Genomic DNA, 18,761 nt, shown 5'->3' with positions numbered 1-18,761 from the left:
TTTCTTTCTTTCTTTCTTTCTTTCTTTCTTTCTTTCTTTCTTTCTTTTTTTTTGTTCGAATTTTCTTCTATAAAATGACCATTATGGAAATGTTTTATGTGGTTGCAGTGTAAAACCTGCATCACATTGCTTATTGTGTCAGGGGTGGGATAGATGAGAGAAGGAGGAATGGAATTTGGAACTCAAAACTTAAAAAAAAAAACCTAATGTTAAAATTTGTTTTTATATATAATTGGGGGAAAACATTTTTTTTAAATGGGATTAAGAGGACATGAATTAGAGAAACTTATTATGAGTGGCTTTCTTAAAGGAGTTTAGCTGTGAAAGTGAGGAGAGAAATTATATGATACTTAATAAATATCTTACTTGTCAATTAAGATGCACTGGGACTCTGGGGCAGGAACAGAGTTCTTGGAACAGCATCTTTCAGCCAAAAACAAGGTTTATTAGAACATCCTTCATATTAGCCAGACTCTTAAGGAATCTGAGCATCTGTGAGCTATTGGCTAGATTATAAGAATCTGAGTAGTAGCTAGATTTTAAGAATCTGAGCACCTTAATGGAGACAAGATGGACCTTATATACAGAAAGACTGTGGGAGGGATCTAGGAGTGGCCAAGTAGTCTTCGTGGACTGTGAAGTAATAGAACTCCAGGGACCTGGACCATGTGGCCAAGGGAGAATGGAGCCTAGCTAGGATTAAGGGTGGGAAGTGGCAGGGGTTCATAGGGAGGTAAGACAATGGAAGGCTAGGCTAGGTTAAGGGTAACAGAGAATTGGGAGATTGGGTGTAGGTGATAAGAAAAGGTCAGTTGATGGGATTATAGTCTCAGGTGAATGCCAGAGATTTGGCCATATGGGAAAATCCAGGGTTTTTCCTTTCTAGAGTCCAGATCCCAACCCCATAATTCCCCCCTCAAACAAATGGGACCCAAATTCTTTTGGGGTAAGGGGCAAAAGTCTTGGCTTCTGAAACTGCTTACTGCTGAGGCATAGAGCTGTCCCTGCCTCAAGGGGTCCCAAAGAGGAGGTTGATTGGAACTGAGCATGGGCTGCATCTAGGGAACGATGTGGGGACATTGGCTGGTACCTGTTGTTTGGCCATTGCCAGTGGAGCCCATGCCTTCCCTTCCCTAGGTGGGGGGAGGGCAAAATCAAAGGTGAAGGGGAAAGGGTGAAACTTTCTTCTCCTATGAGAGGAGTTAACAGATACCTCTTGACTCAAGGGAAGAGAGTGACCAGGTTGCCTAGAGTTTTGAAACACTCTTTAATGATTGATCACAAAACCTCCAGATTCTATTAAAATGTTTTTAGCTGTTCTAACTTTCACCTATAACCTCCATGAAGGAGGATTCAGGGGTGTAGAGGGAAGGGAGTAAGTAAGCCTCAGGGAACCAAAAAGCAACTGCAGTTTTCCCAATTCCCTAGCGCTGAGAGAATTGACAGAATTGGGCATATGCTTCCAGATAGGGGATCTGTCCTTGTCCTCTATGCTGTGGAAGGTGTATGTAGGTCCATGGCCTTGAACCAAACCAGTGAACCAAGAGCCTGAGAGCACCAGGCCTTATGCAAGACAGCCTTGTAACTGTTGGCCTGAAAAGCAGCTACAAGCCTTGGTGCTTGGAGAGTGACCCCAACTACAGAGCAAGAAAGAAGGGGGAGAGGCTTACATACCTTCCAGTCTTGACTGGAGAAGAACTTGGGGTTAGGCATTTTCCCCATATGGGCCACCAAACTATTGAGGTTTAGGGGTACTGGCACCCCAAAATCAAAACAGGTGGCTTCTGCCTGAAAGAATTCAACCCAAGTCTTCTTTCAGCCAAAAACAAAGGTTTATTAGAACATTCATCATATTAGCCAAACTTTTAAGGAATCTGAGCATCTGTGAGCTATTGACTAGATTATAAGAATCTGATCAGTAGCTAGATTTTAGGAATCTGATCAATGGCTAGAATTTCTAATTGGAGAGTATAAACTTGCTCTTGGGAGAGTTGTATTTACATTTAAGGGAAGTGCCTTTGAGACTGTGGAGCATGCATAGACATTTTGAAACTGCTTCCACTCTGTTAACCAGGTTCTTGGGAGGACCCTTTTTTGATTGGAACTGAGTTAGCCTCAAGAAGGCCCAGGAAACTCTGACTATCTCTCTCTTTTGGTTTCATTTGAGAACTCTATTCTGCATATGGAGTTTAAGAGACAATGTCCTAAGTGGAGAGGCTCTAGGGACTCCTCTTTTCTGAAATTATTTAACCCTAAGAAATAGACCTCTGTCCTTGGCATGTTTGTTTATTCTCCACTTGAGTCTCCAACCTAGGGAATTTCAAGAGGTTGAGAAAGAGAGTCCCACAGGAATTCAGGAGTTGAAATCCAGTCCAGGTTTTGCAACCAAATGCAGCATTGATATGCAAGGGGCAATGATTAATCCTTGAGAGTAACCTTTGGGGCCCTAATCCAGTTATAGCTAAAACAAGGAATCAACTGGCAGAAATGCTGCCTTTGGATGTCATCATGGTGGGACCAAGACTATGTAAGAAAAGAGCTAAGTTTGATGTAAGGGAAAACATTCCCCTGGAGACAGGGAGGAGAAATGCTCATGTACTTATTTTTGCTTTATCAGTCCAGTAAATATCCTTTCGTAAAAGTAAGTTGATGTTAAGCAGTTAAATGGAGCTGGAGCTCTAGTTACAGACCCCCAATAATTAGTACAAGTCAATTGTGGTAGAGAAGACACACCCTGACCACTCAAAGTGCCCTGTAAAATGTTATAGATGGCCCATCCCTGGAAGACTGGGACCAAAGAGTGAATATTATAAAGAGATGGAAGAGAACAAACCAAACTGTCAGAGTAGGAAGAAGCATTGCAACCCAGTTTTCCCCCACAACTACTCCAGTGGTTGTTTATCCTTCATTTTCAAAGAGGACCAATGACATCACAGGGGATGACTTGTGAGTGAATTGGATTTAAGTGAGGCAGAGTTGTGCAGTCATCAGTCTTACTCTCTCTTCCTGAGTCGGGATGACTGCAATGGTCTGGGCTGCAGTGGATTACCTTCGTGTTTTCAATATCTAACCAAACTCTAAACATTTCACAATTCCTCTTTCAGCCACTTTCATGGTCCTTGGAACAAATTGTTCTTATCTACCCATTTTGCTGGAGGAAGTCTTCACATGCTTAGGGTAGACATCTCCCAAACTCAGTGAGCAGTTTGAGTCTTGTAGGTTACCTTCAACCTGTCTTCCAAGATAGTTTTGAAGGGGTGTTGCTGCTGCACATGCTACAGCTTCTTAAATGAGAGCTGGGTGACAGGTGGACACCAAAGATGGACAGAGCAGCCCTGAAAAAGGCTCAGCAAACCCTCACACCAGAGGTGCTAGTCCTCCCTGAGCACCCCATACACCCCTGGTACTCTAGACATACTCCTCTAGTAATCAATCAATTAAGTATCATTTATTATAAATACCCACTGTGTGCACTAAGCATTGTGCCGAGTGTGAGGGAAACAAAGAAAGCCAAAGGAAAAAAAAAAGCCAAAGAAAGCCAAAAACCCTGTTGTCAAAGAACTCAGTCTAAAGGGGGAAAAATGTACAAACAGTTACATTTAAAGAGGTTCAAAAGTCAGCATTACAACAAAAGGTGAACAATGAGATGATGCTTCCCTTTACCCAGGTCAGAAATTCACAGGATTTGGTCATAGTTCTTCCTGCAAGTTAGTAACTTTGGCTGATAAGTTAGAGTACATAAAGAGCACACAGTGATATAAACAACCAGGACGAAGACAATGCTGGTATTTCAAATGCAGCAGTTTTATTAATAAGCTAAGTCCCCAACACCCTTCTCATTCCCGACTTGAAATACATCTAGGCAGAAGTACAGAAACAAAATCACAGAGCAAACTTGAAGTGAAATACTTGTTTCATTGTTAACATTCAGGATAAATGAAAGTCATCATATGATTTTAAATGAGTTTTAGCTCAGGTGAAGGAACTTTGAGGTCTCAAGAGCTGGGTTCTCAGGAGCATCAAAGTGCTAAGCCATAGCTGATAATCTGGCAAAATGTTAGTGAGCAGTAGATAAAATCTGATCCTTTCAACACTTCCTGGAATCTCTTCCTGGATAGATTATGCAGTTGATATTAAAATTGTTCACTCTGTTGGCTGTCTTCATGTCTTCAATAGGTGCTGTAGCCATAGCCAGAGCCAGAGCCCCATGGTCTACAATAGCTGCCTCCATAACCACAACCCAGGTTGCTGTAGTTGCTACCACCAAAGCCATACCCTAGTGAACTGTAGCCATTGCAACCTTGTCCATAGTTCAGGGGAGATCCCAGTGGCACAACACAGTTTAAGGGAGTGGCTCTGAAGCCTCTGTGCCAGTTGGTACCATAGCAAGGATATCCTGGGAAATAGTTTCCGCAGCAGAAGAATCGAGTCATGATAGCAGGTGTTGAAGACTTGGCTAGATTGCTAGGAGCAAGTTGCTGAAGTCTGAATTTCTTCTTCTGCATGGAGCTTTTATATATTTGACTTGGGAATGTGACACACCTCTCCCGATTTTTTAAATGATAATTTGCATGAAGAATCCCATTGTTTTCACTCATAATGACATATAAAGAGGTTTTTAAACTCTATAAAAGACTAAGGTAGCTTTGCTGGCTAGATAGGAATGTGCTGTGTCTTCAAAGAATGATGGGTACCTTTGAGATATAATTGAACTCATTTAATCAGAGTTTTGTAGTTCAATTATTTGTTTTCTATCATATGTTATTGCTGACTTCAGATTTTGAATTCGTTTCCATTGACCTTCCAAATATCAGTAAACTTTATATAAAGTAAGAAGTCACTTTTTCTCTCTTTTAACTCAAAGCAAAGATGTAGAATAGGTCTTTTGTTCATTGATAAACATGGTATTAGTGAGTGTGGTTCACCAGAAAGACCACTGGATTTAGAGTGAGTTTCTCTCTTGACACTTTCTGATCTTAGGAACCTCATTTACCTTTTCTGAGTTTCAGTAGCTTCATATACAGAGTGAAAGTAAAGGCAGCTAGGTGGTGTACCAGATAGAGCACTGGTCTTGGAATCAGGAATATCTGAGTTCAAATCTGGCCTCTGACATTTACTATGAGACCCTGGGCAAGTCACTTAACCCATATTTGCCTCAGTTTGTCATCTGTAAAATAAGAGCACACTGGAGAACAAAATGGGAAACCATTCCAGTATCTTTGCTGAGAAAACCCCATTGACAAATATCCATGGGGTTGAGCAAAGACAGACATGACTGAAAAACAGAATAGCAACAATAATATTGATATAGAACTTCAGTGTTTTCAAAGTGTTTTGGATTATGGTATTGAATCCAAAACAGAAATGGAGTCCACTAAATCACACATAAAGGATCCCTGCAGACAGCATATTGATTTAGAAAATCACATATTAACATATCTGTGTTGTATTATATTTTTATTTATTTTATTAGATATTGCCCAATTGCATTTTTATCTGATTGGTGTTTTATTGGGGAGTATTGCAGCTGCAATGTGCCTGCTGGTGCCCTGTTAGACACCTCTGTTTTAGATCATTAGATTTTCACAATAATGCTATGATGTAGGTGCTATTATTATTACCCTCATTTTGTTGATAAGGAAACTGAGTCCAAGAAAGGCAAAGTGACTTGCTTAGGGTCCCACAGCTAGTATGTGAGGTTAGATTCAAACTCAGGTTTTCCAGACTCTAAATCTAACTAACACTATAACCACAATACCATGATGCTATTTGCACTGTTTACTTTACAGGGTTGTTGTGAGGAAAGTATTTACGAAGCACTATGTAAGTGTGAATTGTTCCTATTATTAGAGCAGTATATGATCTCTTGCACTTGGATTTGTATTTCATTTGGTAACATAAACAAGTAGAAGACATGCATATTGCCATTTAGATGGCAGCATCAGATGAGGCTATAATTGTCTCAAATCATGGGATAGCTCGAGTTAAGCTACAATTCTTGTATTTATGGGCATCCATCTAGTTAATAGCACACTGTTTGAACTATACCACCCCACCTTTTTTGTCAAATCTGTTTAAACATTCTGATGCCTTGTTAGAGAATGGCTACACCATTGAAACGTGAAGGAACTCAGATATCAAAGTGATAGATTGTTATGCTTGGTGGTTAACAATTCCCGGGAAAGCAAGCTGGAATGTTTTAATCAATTATGTGTAAGAATGTAACAATATTCAGTTCTCCTTTTCATTTATGACTCCTGTGACCATTGTTTGTCACTGTGGTGAAGATAAATCTCAAGGACCAGTTTTCTTTTCAATGTGGCTAATTCTATAGATTTCAAATCTTTTTAAAAGCAAATTTTGTTTCTGATACAAATTCGAGAATTCTGAATTTTCCTTGAACTTGACAAACACGAACACTTATTCATACAAAGAACAAAAAATGATTATATATGACTCTATGAACTTTTATCACGTAAAGCCTTTTCTGAGAGTACATTTCAAATTTAACATGGTAGCTCCAATATTGCCCATCTGAATTTCCTTCAACTTTCCTGTGTGCTTTTAAAAATGTTTCATTGACAATATTTTCTTTCTTTTCTTCTTTTCCTTTTGGCATCTCTATCACTACCCTTTCCCCTTCCCCTCTAGATTGGGGAGTAGAGAGAGTGTTGCTTCCCCCCCGCATCTGTCTCCTTTGTAGCAAATTATAGCCAAACAAAACAAATTCACACATTGGCTGTATCTTAGAATTCAGCCTCCACTTCTAGTCTGTTACCTCTCTGCCAAGGAAATAGAAGCATGATTCGTCATCAGTCTTCTGCTGTCAACCAATCAATCAACAGGCATTTATTGTTCGAGTCATTCTAAAAATGCACCAAATGGCATATATATATATATATGTATGTATATACACACACACATATATATTATATATAAGTGTATATAATATATATAAGTATATATAATATATATAAGTATATATAATATATATAAGTATATATATATAATACACTCACATACACACACACACACACACACACACACACACACACACACACATATATATATATATATATATATATAAAGTATTCAGAATGATTTTCTCTGTGGGCCAGAGGAAAGGTCCAAAATGTGTTGTGGTTCTAGAGAGATCATTTTCTTACCTCCCTGAAACAGGCAGAGGCTATCTGAGCTCTGAGATTGTGGGAGAGGAAAAAATCAGAATCCTGTAGCCCTGGAGCTTTTGATTGCGGCAGTGGAGGGGTGAAGATGGCAGCCACAGCAGATAGTCACAAAGGAGAGTAAAGAGGTCCCCGTAGCTGTCACTATTGTTAGTGACTCTTTCTTTGAGAATTGTAATAGGTTTAACTCCATCATATGCTTCCTCCACATCTACAGCTTGCAAGCATTTTCTATGTGATTTTCTCGTTTCTTTAAACTGTTTCTAATTTTAATTTTTTTCCTTTAAAAAAAAGTGTGGTTTATCATAACTGCTTTGTGATGCATGTATGTATGTTAACATAATTAATTAATATATTAATTTCATTCATTAGTATAATTAATTTTCTTTTAGATGCCAACTTTTTATTCTTTATCTGGAGAGAGAAGAGTTATGTGTTTGGAGTATCTAAGCTCAGGGCCCCAAAGCCTTAAGGTATTTGGAGGAACTTTTACAATTTCCTCCGAGTGTATATTTGTCAAACAGGTATTTCCCAGTTCTGTTTTCTAGCAATCTCAGTCTTTTTAAGTTAGTGATGTGATCTCCAAGCAGCATTCATTTTAAATAATTAATATATATTAATTTCACTGAAGGTTGTATGTGGGGTTGGGATTGGGGATTGCAACAGAAGTAAGGAGCTGAATGTTTGCCTAAAATAACCAGGATTTCATCCCAAATGGGGAATTTTGGGCTGAAAGTAAGGGAGAATTTTTTGGTAATTACTATTAATAGTTGCTACATTATAAGGATAATGATGAGACCTGTGGTTTCATTTTATAAGTAACTCCTGCATGAGTAAGCCCCCTGCCAATGCAGGTAGGCACCTTCTCTGCAACATTTTTTTTAAAGAATTGTCCAGAGCAGGAAGAAATTCAGTGACTTGCCCAGGGTCACAAAACCAATATGCGTCAGCGGTAATACTTGACCTAAGTTCTTCCTAGCTTCTGGGCCAGCTCTTCAACCTCTTTATAACGCTATCTTTCATAATAAACTTTTATAAGCTCCTAAATATAGCTGAGAGATAGAGGTGCTCTTCCCTGTTTACATGGTGAATTATAACCATTACTCTAGGCTAAAAATGATTCAATCTTGAATAGTTTCAGGTGTAGCTTAGAACATAGGCACAGGAGGGAAGCCTCAACCTCTAATGCAGAGGAAGTGAAGTAGGAGCATAGATGAATGGAAGATCATACCTCTGGGGTGACCCAGTAGAAGAAAACTGTGGTCTGAGAAATATCTGCTGAGCCCACATTCCTACAGTGGGAAAGACGTCTTCTAACTAAAGCTAGTCTCACAGTGACACCTGCTGGTTACATATGGGAATTATATCTGGGTTAACTACATACACACATATACACACGTGTGTATGTATATATTATTAATGCATTTATATGACAATTGCTTAATGAGAATTTTAAGTAACAGCCATATATATATATATATACATATAGATGATGGAGTCCAATTTAAAGGATTATACATATGATAAGGCATAAGATATATAATATTACACATTTGTTACATATGTATATAACATATTATAGATATTATATTTATATACTTTGTGTCCTACCATATGGTTGATTTAAAAAACAGTACTCTGGAATGCTGGGAAATATAAATATATACACACACGCATATACATGTATTTCTAAATATATTTCTGAGCATTACTTAGCACTGTTACAAGTAGGGTACAAAATGCTCAAAAACAAATGAAGAAAAGATGAAATATTAAAAACACATCTCTTATTGACCATAATATAATAAAATGTAATGAATAAGGAGAATTTGAGGAAAGAATTCAGACTTAAATAGAAATGAAATTATATTAATAATTCATATTAATTATGTTAGTAAGCCTAAAAATGAGTAAGTCAAAGAAAAATAATGAAAAGGAAGCAAAATATTATCAAAGAAAATAACAAAAATTAGATAAAATAGCAGAATTTTCAGGATGCATCTAAGTTAATGCTTAGGGAAAAATTTTTAACTCTAAAAACTTACACTAACAAATCAACAAAATTTTAAAAAAAAAGAGAAAGGAGAAATTACTGTCAATGGAGGGCAAATAAAGCAGGTTATCAAATCAGTATTTTGCTCAATTATATACCCCAAAGCAAAAATAAATTACTAGAATTTCAACAAAAATATAAAATATTAAATCAAATTCTCTAAGTAGAGGATGCTGAGGAAATTGCTTCCCTGAGAATCAGGACATATAAAGGTAATATCTTGGAGAGATTGTGGAGCATGTGTAGATGTTTTATGATTGGTTTCATTTGACTCACCACCTGGTGAAGAGAACTCTTTTTATTTGTAATCAGAGCTGTTGAATTTGATAATTTCCATTTTTTTTGGTCCATGTAAAAAAGCTAGTATAATTAGTTTTGTACCTAAGGATTATTTTCCCCTTTATTTGATCTCTTTGGGGTATAAGCTTAAAAATAATGTCTCTAGGTCAAAGATTAGGCATGTTTTATTTAGTCATTGCCTTTTTTTGAATTTTGAAAATAATTTGTGTAGTATTGGCATTATTTTTTCTTTAAAAGTTTAAGTGAATAAACCTCTTAGGACCAGGAAATTTTCCCCCTTTGAAAGTTTCTTTATAGTTAATTCTATATCCTTTTCCAAGAATGGGTTATTTAAGACCTATTTGGTTTTCTGTTAGTCTACATATTTAATATTTTTGAAGGCATTCCTCCATTTCTTTTGTGTTTTCAGTTTTGTTAACATATATGTTAACAGAATTCTCTAGGTTCTGTTTATCATTTTAATTCTTCTGGTTTTGTCATGACTTCATCTTGCACATTTGCTATTTTGTTGATATGATTTTCCACCTTTATCTTTTTAATCAGATTGGCTAAAGGTTTATCAATTTTATTAATCATTGCAAAGAGCTAGCTTTTGATTTTATTTGTCATTTCTATAGTGTTTTTGATTTTTAGTTAATCAACTCCTCCCCTAATTTTTATATCTCTTGTGTTTATTTTAGGTTTATTTACTTCTTGGCATTCTAATTTTAAAAGATGCATATTTAGTTCATTAATCCTCTCTTTCCCTTTTATTAATGTATGTTTGTAGAGATATGATTTTCCCCCTGGGTACTGCTTTAGCTATATACCAGAAAATTTGGCATGTTGTTTCATCATTATTTTCTTTTACACAACTACTCATTGTTTCTCTGATTCATTCTTTGACTCATTCATTGTTGTTTCCATTGAAGTCTATGTATTTTTCTTGTTCTCTCTGAATAATTATTATTTTTGTTGCTGTATGATCTGTAAAGGATGAATTTACTATTTCTATATTTGTAATATCTATGTCCTAATACATGGTCAATTTTTGTAAAAGCTCCATGTGTTGCTAAGATATATGTATATTCTTTAACAGTCTTATTTAGAAGATGGCATAAGTCTTTTAATTCTAGTTTTTCCAGCCATTTGTTCAGTCTCTATTTTCCCTTTTATCTTTCTGTTAGACTTATCCAAAACTGGAGAGAAGGATATTGGAATTGCTTATGTATTCTTGTTATACTTCAAGTAATGTTTCCTTTATAAATTTAGATACTAAGGCACTTGGAGCCTATAAGTTTAATATTGATATTGGTTTCTTATAGCATAATGTAGTTTTCTTTGATGATAGTATGATTGCAATTCTGGTTTTTGTGCATTCACTTGTTGCATAGTAATTTTTTTCAAGCCCCTCATTTTTTATTCCTAACTGTTGTGTTCCTAACTAGCATTCCTAACTGTTAATTCATTGAATTTTTTTAAAAAAAATGTGTTTCTGATATGCAACAAATTGTGCTGTTTTATTTTTATGCAATGTCACTCTTTTTTTCATTTTATTGGCTTGTTTAATCCATTTACATTTAGAGATGTGAGATTTAGGTTTATATTTTCCTTTGTTTGTAATAATTTTCCAAGATATGATTCTTTCCCTCTTCTCCTAGAAACAATACTATGTCTCCAATTTTTTTAACTTAACATTTTTTAGGGTAGCTCTTTTCCCACTATTTTTTCATTACCTTCATGCCTTTCCCCCTTGTTTGTTACTCATTTCTTTTGTTTTAGAATGTTGTATATTAGCTCTTTTTTTGTTTGCTTTTACCTAGTTATTTAATTCTTTCCCTCTCTTTTCCCCCTCCCTGTTAAGTAGTCAACCAGAATCTCACTCCCTCTCATCCTCTTCACTTATTTTATTCATTAGTTTTTAAAATTTGATTTTCTGTACTTTTTTTCTAGAATATATTTCTTTCCCTCACTCTATTCATTATTCATCTTCCTTTTCTATCTATTCTAGACTTTTACTTGATTCATGGCCCTTATTTTTTATTTAGCCCAACTTTATTTCTTAAGTTATCTCTATACATCATGTCTTCAAGATCAATATTTTTTCTGGTATGGAGATCATATCTCTTTCAATGTTATTGCTCTTCTCCCATATTGTCCTTCATGCTTATGTACTTGTATTCCCCATCAGTTTTTCTTGATTTTCCTTCTTTGGTGAGGGTTGCCACAATGGATTCAAATTTTTCTATTTTGTCAATCATTTCTGATTGTGAAAGCTATAAATACTACTTTCATAATTCTGATGTCTCTTCTAAGCATTCAGGAATATCTTGCTGTGGTCCCATTGTATTTTTTAAATCTATAGGATCCTCTGCCTCATCAGATGTCAGTTCATTTTGTTTTGTTTTGTAATAATAATGCAAAGATGCCTGAACTCTTTTACTAGGTTTGGAGCCCATTTTCCCTTCTATCATCTTCCCTTTTGGTTTATCTGCTCATGTTCAAGTCTCTTTATAGAATTTTCTTTCTTCCTGAGATCTTCAGTAATTTCAGCTTTTCCCCCTTTATTTCTCTCTATTGCTCACTTTCTTATTCTTTCAATTATACTTTAACTGGGGGTGGTGGAACTCTAAGTTTTCTTTGGTTCTTCCCAAACTAGGCAATTCATGTTTCACTAGCCTAGATCTCTGCCTTTAAGCAACTTTTAAGGGGACATAACTAAACCAGGCTGGATGCTGGACTCTTTACCCTAGGTTTGATGGAGTGCCATCTACCAACCTCTACCCCCTGCCCCACACACACACCTATCCCAGTTCTCTTTGTCTTGCATTTTCTGACCAAGTTATTTTGTGGCAGAGAGTGCCACTGCTCCTTGCTGCTAAGATTCCACTTGCTCTTGTTGAGGCATGAGCAAATTTTTACCAATTAGATGCCCAAGGTACTGGGGGCTGAGAGTGGGGAGAGTTGAGATGTAGGATGATTTCTGTTGCAAGCATTTAGGTTGGCTTGTCCTGCCATAAGCATGGTGGCTGGTAGGGAAGTGAATACTGAGTGAAAGAGTTGTGATTAGGGATTAGCATTCCTAACTGTTAACTCATTGAGTTTTCACCTTGTTCATAATCTTAGTGTTCTAGACCATGGAGATAGCTGATGTTGCTTTATATCTGGTGCATAGTTACTATTTTTTGATAAGTTTGAGAATCTAGTCCTCCATCTTATTGTTCATGCAATTCAGATGATCACTGATATAATAAATTATCACTCCTTTGTGAGAAAGTTGTAGAAGGAGCATAATCAAAATGTAGAAGGAAATTGTGTAGGTAACTTGGAGGGATTTGGGCTATGGAAGCAGGTCAGAAGTTGAGTTTGAGCAGAAAAAATTGTTGAAATTTGGGAGAAATTCAGGAAATTTTAAAGAATAATTTGTAGTTCAGATATTATTCTAGATTTTATTTCTGCATTGAAAATGGAAGAAGAGCACAGGATTAAGGATGACTTGGGAGTTCCAAAGAAGATTAAGGAGTAGAATCTGGAGAGATGAACTCTAAGAAAAAATAAAAGACAAACTGAATGTAACCTTGTATCATAATCTGAGCCATGCCTGTAATCCTCAAAGAATATAGCACTCAATAGATTACTAGAGAAAATAGTAGCAAGACATCAGAAAATACAATCAGGACAAAACAAGTCCTTCAATACTTCCAGACATGTGCAGATCATCCCCCTAAAATATTATCCAAAGTGAGAAAAAAGGCTGGAAGGAGAAAAAAGGAATCCCGTCATAAAGATCTATTATTGTGACAATGACAGACAAAATAAAAATCCAGCAAAAGAGGAACACCTACCTTCAAAACACCTACAAGAAAAACCTCAAAGAAAACAGAGTGTGGCCACAAGATCAATTAAAGTTTCTAGAAGAAAGAAATCAGACCTTTTTTTTTTTAAAGAGTTAAAATTGATATTACAAATGATATGAGCAGGCAAGAGAAAAAATTGTAAAAGAAATGAGAACTATGAAGGAAAAACTTGGAAGTAGAATTACAGAAGGTATTCAACCCTACCCAAATAATGGAGTCCTTGAAAATTAGATGGAAGAAATAGAAGATGACTACATGAGAAAATAAGAAATATTAAAACAAAGTAAAAAAAAACAAAGAAAATATATCACTTATCAAAAACTGAGAAAGTTATCTTTCACTTATAGACTAAGAAAACAGATCAAAATGAGATAAGTTAAGAATCATTTGGACTACTTGAAAGGCATGACCAAAAAAGGAACATGGACTTCACACTTTAAAAAATAACAAAAGAAAACTGTTCAAAACTATTAAGAGCAGAGAAAAAAGTGAAAATTGAAGGAATCCAATGATTATTTCCAGAAACACTACAAAATTAAAACTCCCAGTAACATTATAGACAAAATCCAAAGCTTCCAAGTCAAAGAAAAATATTGCAAGTAGATAGAAAGAAATAATTCAAATACTAAGGAACCATAGTTACAATCACATAAGCTGTAGCACTATAAGAGAACAGAAAGATTGGAGTATAATATTCAGAGAGGCAAAAGATGCATGTGTATGTAGAATGTACACGTATGCTTACAATAAAGAATAACTTACCCAGCAAAACTGAGTATAATCCTAAAGAAGAAAAAGCCATCAGCAGCCATGGAAACAGTTAAATAAAAAAGAGAGGCTGGGAGTAGTTTTTATTACATTTTGATAATCTTAAAAGAAAGGAAAAAGGAATACACTTGTGAATGAAGGGGGAGAAGTGGGAGAACTTGTTATCTTGAATACTAAGAGTGCCCAAATAGGGAACATCTTCCTTAAATGGAGAGTGTCTCCCTTAAGTTAGGGTCTTCCTTGATGGGCATCTCCCTTAAGGACTCATCCCCCTTAAACAGCCCCCCTTCTCCCTTGGAGGGCTGCCACCCTCCTAATGTGGAGTCCACCTTAACCTTCATCTCTCCAGGGGCAAAGGAGCCTGCTTGATGTGTTGTGTGCTACCCACAACAAATGCCTATACTTGAAAAAAATAAGAGTGCACAAATAAACTATATACAAAGCAGAAGGGGTGGGAGGAACACACATCACTTGAACCACATTTTCATGTGAACCTGTCAGTGATGAGTGGAATACATATATACATACATGCATGTAATCAGATGTAGACATATATTCTGCTCAACAGGGAAAGAGGAGTTATCAGGGAAAAGGACTAATAATAGTTAGGATAGATTCAAGGAGGGATTAGTCATAAGCAAAACATACTGTAAACTCAGAGGGAAGAATAGTGAGTAAAGGTTTAAGAGGAAATAAAAAATGGTAAGAATCTGAGATTGGGGTCTGGGTGAAGGGATAAAAAGGATGTGAAAGCTAATTGCATCAAGCATAGAGCACTGGTGATATATATGTGTACATATATGTGTGTGTGTGTATATACACACACAATGCATACATATACACATATACGTGTGTATGTATACACACATATACATGTGTACATACAATACACATGCATATATATACATAAACAAATATTTGTGTGTACACACACACACACACACACATATCTTTCCCATAATGCTCCCTTTCTTTGTAAAGGAGAACAAGGAGCAAAAAGAGAAAGAAGTATAAGAGAATAGGATGGAGAGAAATACAGAATTAACAATCATAACAGTAAATGTAAAGGGGATAAACATGCTCACAAAATGGAAGAAGAGAGCAGAATGGATTAGAATGCAACATTTAAAAATTTTCTTACAAGAAGTACATTTGACATAGATTCACACAGATTTAAATTAGGAACTAGCGCAAAATCTATTGTGCTTCAGCTAAACTCAGAAAATCAGTGTCTGCAATCATGATATCAGGTAAGGCAACAGGAAAAAACATATTTGATTAAAAGAGATAAACAGGAAAAGTACATTTAAATATCATGGAACCACAGTCAGGATTACACAGGACCTTGCAGCTTCTGCATTGAAAGACCATAGGGCATGGAATATGATATTCCATAAGGCAAAGGAGCGTGGACTTCAACCAAGGATCAACTACCCAGCAAAAATGAGCATGATCTTTCAGGGGAGGAGATGGATATTCAGTGAAATAGGGGACTTTTAAACCTTCCTGATAAAAAGACCAGAGCTTAACAGAAAATTTGATCTTCAAATACAAAACTCAAGAGAGACATAAAAAGGTAAATGGGACAAAAAGATACAATATGTTGTTAATAAGGGCAAACTGTTTACATCCCTACAAGGGAAGATGACACTTGTAACCCTTGAGAAATGTATTGTTATCACACTATGTTAAAGAGGTATACATAAAAGGGGTGGATACAAGTTGACTTTGGTGTAATGACAAAAAAAAATCTAATTAAGTAGGTGAAATAGATCCAAGTAAGTGGATTAATCTGATCCAAGAAAATGTACTGAGAGAAAAGGAAAGGAGGAGGCAGACAAGGATAAATTACATTACAGAAAAAGGCAAAAAAAACCCCTATTACAGCAGAGGGAAAGAAAGGAGGGAGATGAGCATTGTTTGAACCTTACTCTCATCAGATTTGACTCAAGAAGGGAATAACATAATCAGTTAGGTATAGAAATCTAACTTGCCCTACAGGCAGTAGGAGGGAAAAGGGGAAAGAAAAAGAAGGGGGGTTAGAAGGGAGGGAAGAAGTAGAAAGGGTAAATAGGTCAAACAACAAATCATAGAAACAATCAATAACTTCAATCAAGAGAATGACAATAATGAGACAACATACCAAAACTTAAAAGATGCAGCAAAAGCAGCTCTTTTTGTGGTGGCAAAGAATTGGAAAATGAGAGGATGCCCGTCAATAGGGGAATGACTGAACAAGTTGTGGTACATGAATGTAATGGAATACAATTGTGCTATAAGAAATGATGAACAGGCTGACTTTAGAAAAACCTGGAAAGACTTGTATGGTCTAATGGTGAGTGAAGTGAGCAGAACTAGGAGAACATTGTACACAGTAACAGCCATGTTGTGCGATGACTAATATTGATAGACTTAGCCCTTCTCAGCAATACAAGGATCTAAGACATCTCCAAAGGCCTCATGATGGAAAATGCTATCCACAAAGAAGAAAGAACTATGGAGTTTGAATGCAGATCGAAACATACTATTTGCTATTTTTTTTTCTTCTGTTGTATTTTGTTTCCTCTTTCTGGTGGTTCCTCCTATTGTTTCTAATTCTTACTTACAACATCACTAATGTAAAATTATGTTTAATAGGAATGCATATGTATAGTCTATATCAGATTGCACACCGTCTTGAGGAAGGATGTGGGGAGGGAAGGGGAGAAAAATTTAAAGCTCAAAAGCTTATGGAAGTGATTGTTGATAATTCAAAATAAATTAATTTAAAAAAAAAGAATTATTGAACTACCTGAAGCCATGAGCAAAAAATGAGCCTTGACATAATTTCTCAAGAAATCATGAAAGAAGCTTCTCAGATCTCTTAGAACCAGAGGGTAAAGTAGAAATAAAAAGAACATAATAATCATCTTTTGAAGGAAATTCAAAGCTGAAAACTCCCAAGAACATTATAGCCAAAATCCAGAGCTTTCAAGTCAAAGAAAAAAATGTTGCAAACATTCAGAGAGAATGAATTAATGTTCCAATGGGCCAAAATCAAGATCACAGATGATTTAGCCAGCACTATTTTTAAAGAAACTTGGAATATGATATTCCAGAAAGCAAAAGACCTAGAATTATAACCAAGAATAACTTAATTAGCAAAACTGAGTAAAATCCCATAGTGGAAGAAAATGGACCTTTAATGAAATAGAGGGATTTCTAAGCATTCTTGATGAACAAGCTAGAGATGCATAGAAACTTTTAAATAAAATATAAGGGTTGAGTGAAACATTACATACACACACACACACACACACACACACACACACACACACATACACACACACCTCCTTTATGAATCCTATCATCAGTAGGGTCTATAGAGGGAGTATAATTAGGCACAACTTCTGGGAACATGTTTTGATGATCTTAAAAGAAAGGGAATGGAAGAGGAATCTATTAAAAATCAGAAATATTATCACATCTTTCACTGGTCATAATATAAAAAAACTAAGAAAGTAGTAAGGCAACAAATTACCACCACCCAATTAAATAACAAAATAGAAATTCTGAAAATTAAAGAAGATATTATCAAAATGAAAAGCAAAAGAATCATTCATTAATAAACATAATTAATAAATGAATTAAGACAAAATTATAAGAGGTTTTTTAAAAGATAATTAGGCTAACTTGATTTTTAAGAAGAAAGAAAAATAAAAGAATGAAAATTGAATATAAAAAATGAGAAAGTTGAATTCACAACCAGTGAAGGTGAAATAAAAGAAATTGCAAGATAATATTTCAAGAGCCAAGATGGTGGAGAAAAGGCAGGGACTCACCTGGGCTCACCCAAATTCCCCTCCAAACAAGTTTAAATAGTACAACAAAATTAATTCTGGAGTCACAGAACCCAGAAAAAGATTGGGTGAAAAAATTTTCCAGTGGCCCTTCCACCATGGCAGCAGAGCTCAACTTTCAAGTAAAGTTAAAAATCAAGAAATAGGCTGGGAAAATGAATAAACAATATAAAAAGAACTTGACGACAAAAAGTTATTATGGTAACAGGGAAAATCAAAACACAAACTCAGAAGAAAACAAAGTCTCAAAGAAAAAATGTAATTTGGTATTAGGCCCAAAAAGAATTCTTGGAAAATTTCAAAAAGGAAAAAAAAAGCTACACGATAACTTTATTATATATTTAAAAGGAATAGCAAGTTTGACACGATAGATTTGCAGTTTCATGTATAATTATCTTTTCTTTTCTGCTATGTTATAGAAATGCTTGTTTTATTTCTTAATTCTAGAATAAAATAAATAAAATTTTTAAAAAATCAAATAAGAGAAATAGAGGAAAAATGGGGAAAAATGAGCATGATGGAAGAAAATCATGAAAAAAAGAATCAGCAGCTTAGTAAAGGAGTTACAAAAGAATGCTGAAGAAAATAATACCTTAAAAGCCACTGAAGAGAAGAGCCCCTTAAAAATTAGAATTGTCCAAGTAGAAAAGGAGGTATGAAAGTTGATAGAAGAAAATAATTCCTTAAAAATCAGAATTGACCAAGAAGAAATCAATGACTACATAGAACATCAAAAACAATAAAACAAAATTTAAAAAAATAGAAAAAATGTGAAATATCT

At 35.5% G+C, this 18,761-nt stretch overlaps 1 protein-coding gene and 1 pseudogene across 1 annotated transcript; both read right to left on the bottom strand.

Moving 5' to 3' along the window:
- LOC114029284 overlaps positions 1–18,761 on the bottom strand; it is a 69,436-nt pseudogene that overhangs the window by 28,749 nt on the left and 21,926 nt on the right.
- Positions 3,784–4,470, bottom strand: LOC114029286 (keratin-associated protein 7-1). The gene has a single exon (XM_027843642.1). The coding sequence runs from the start codon at positions 4,431–4,433 to the stop codon at positions 4,170–4,172; it is 264 nt and encodes an 87-aa protein (XP_027699443.1). The 5' UTR covers positions 4,434–4,470; the 3' UTR covers positions 3,784–4,169.

Source organism: Vombatus ursinus, unplaced genomic scaffold (genome assembly GCF_900497805.2).
Source record: "Vombatus ursinus unplaced genomic scaffold, bare-nosed wombat genome assembly UNPS02014924.1, whole genome shotgun sequence".
Lineage (NCBI taxonomy): Eukaryota > Metazoa > Chordata > Mammalia > Diprotodontia > Vombatidae > Vombatus > Vombatus ursinus.
The sequence above is the reverse complement of the archived record's forward strand: the minus strand, read 5'-3'. Positions and strand labels throughout refer to the sequence as shown.

Excerpts from the sequence above, each read along its gene's own strand:
- LOC114029286 (XM_027843642.1), bottom strand. The coding sequence starts at position 4,433 with ATGACTCGATTCTTCTGCTGCGGAAACTATTTCCCAGGATATCCTTGC.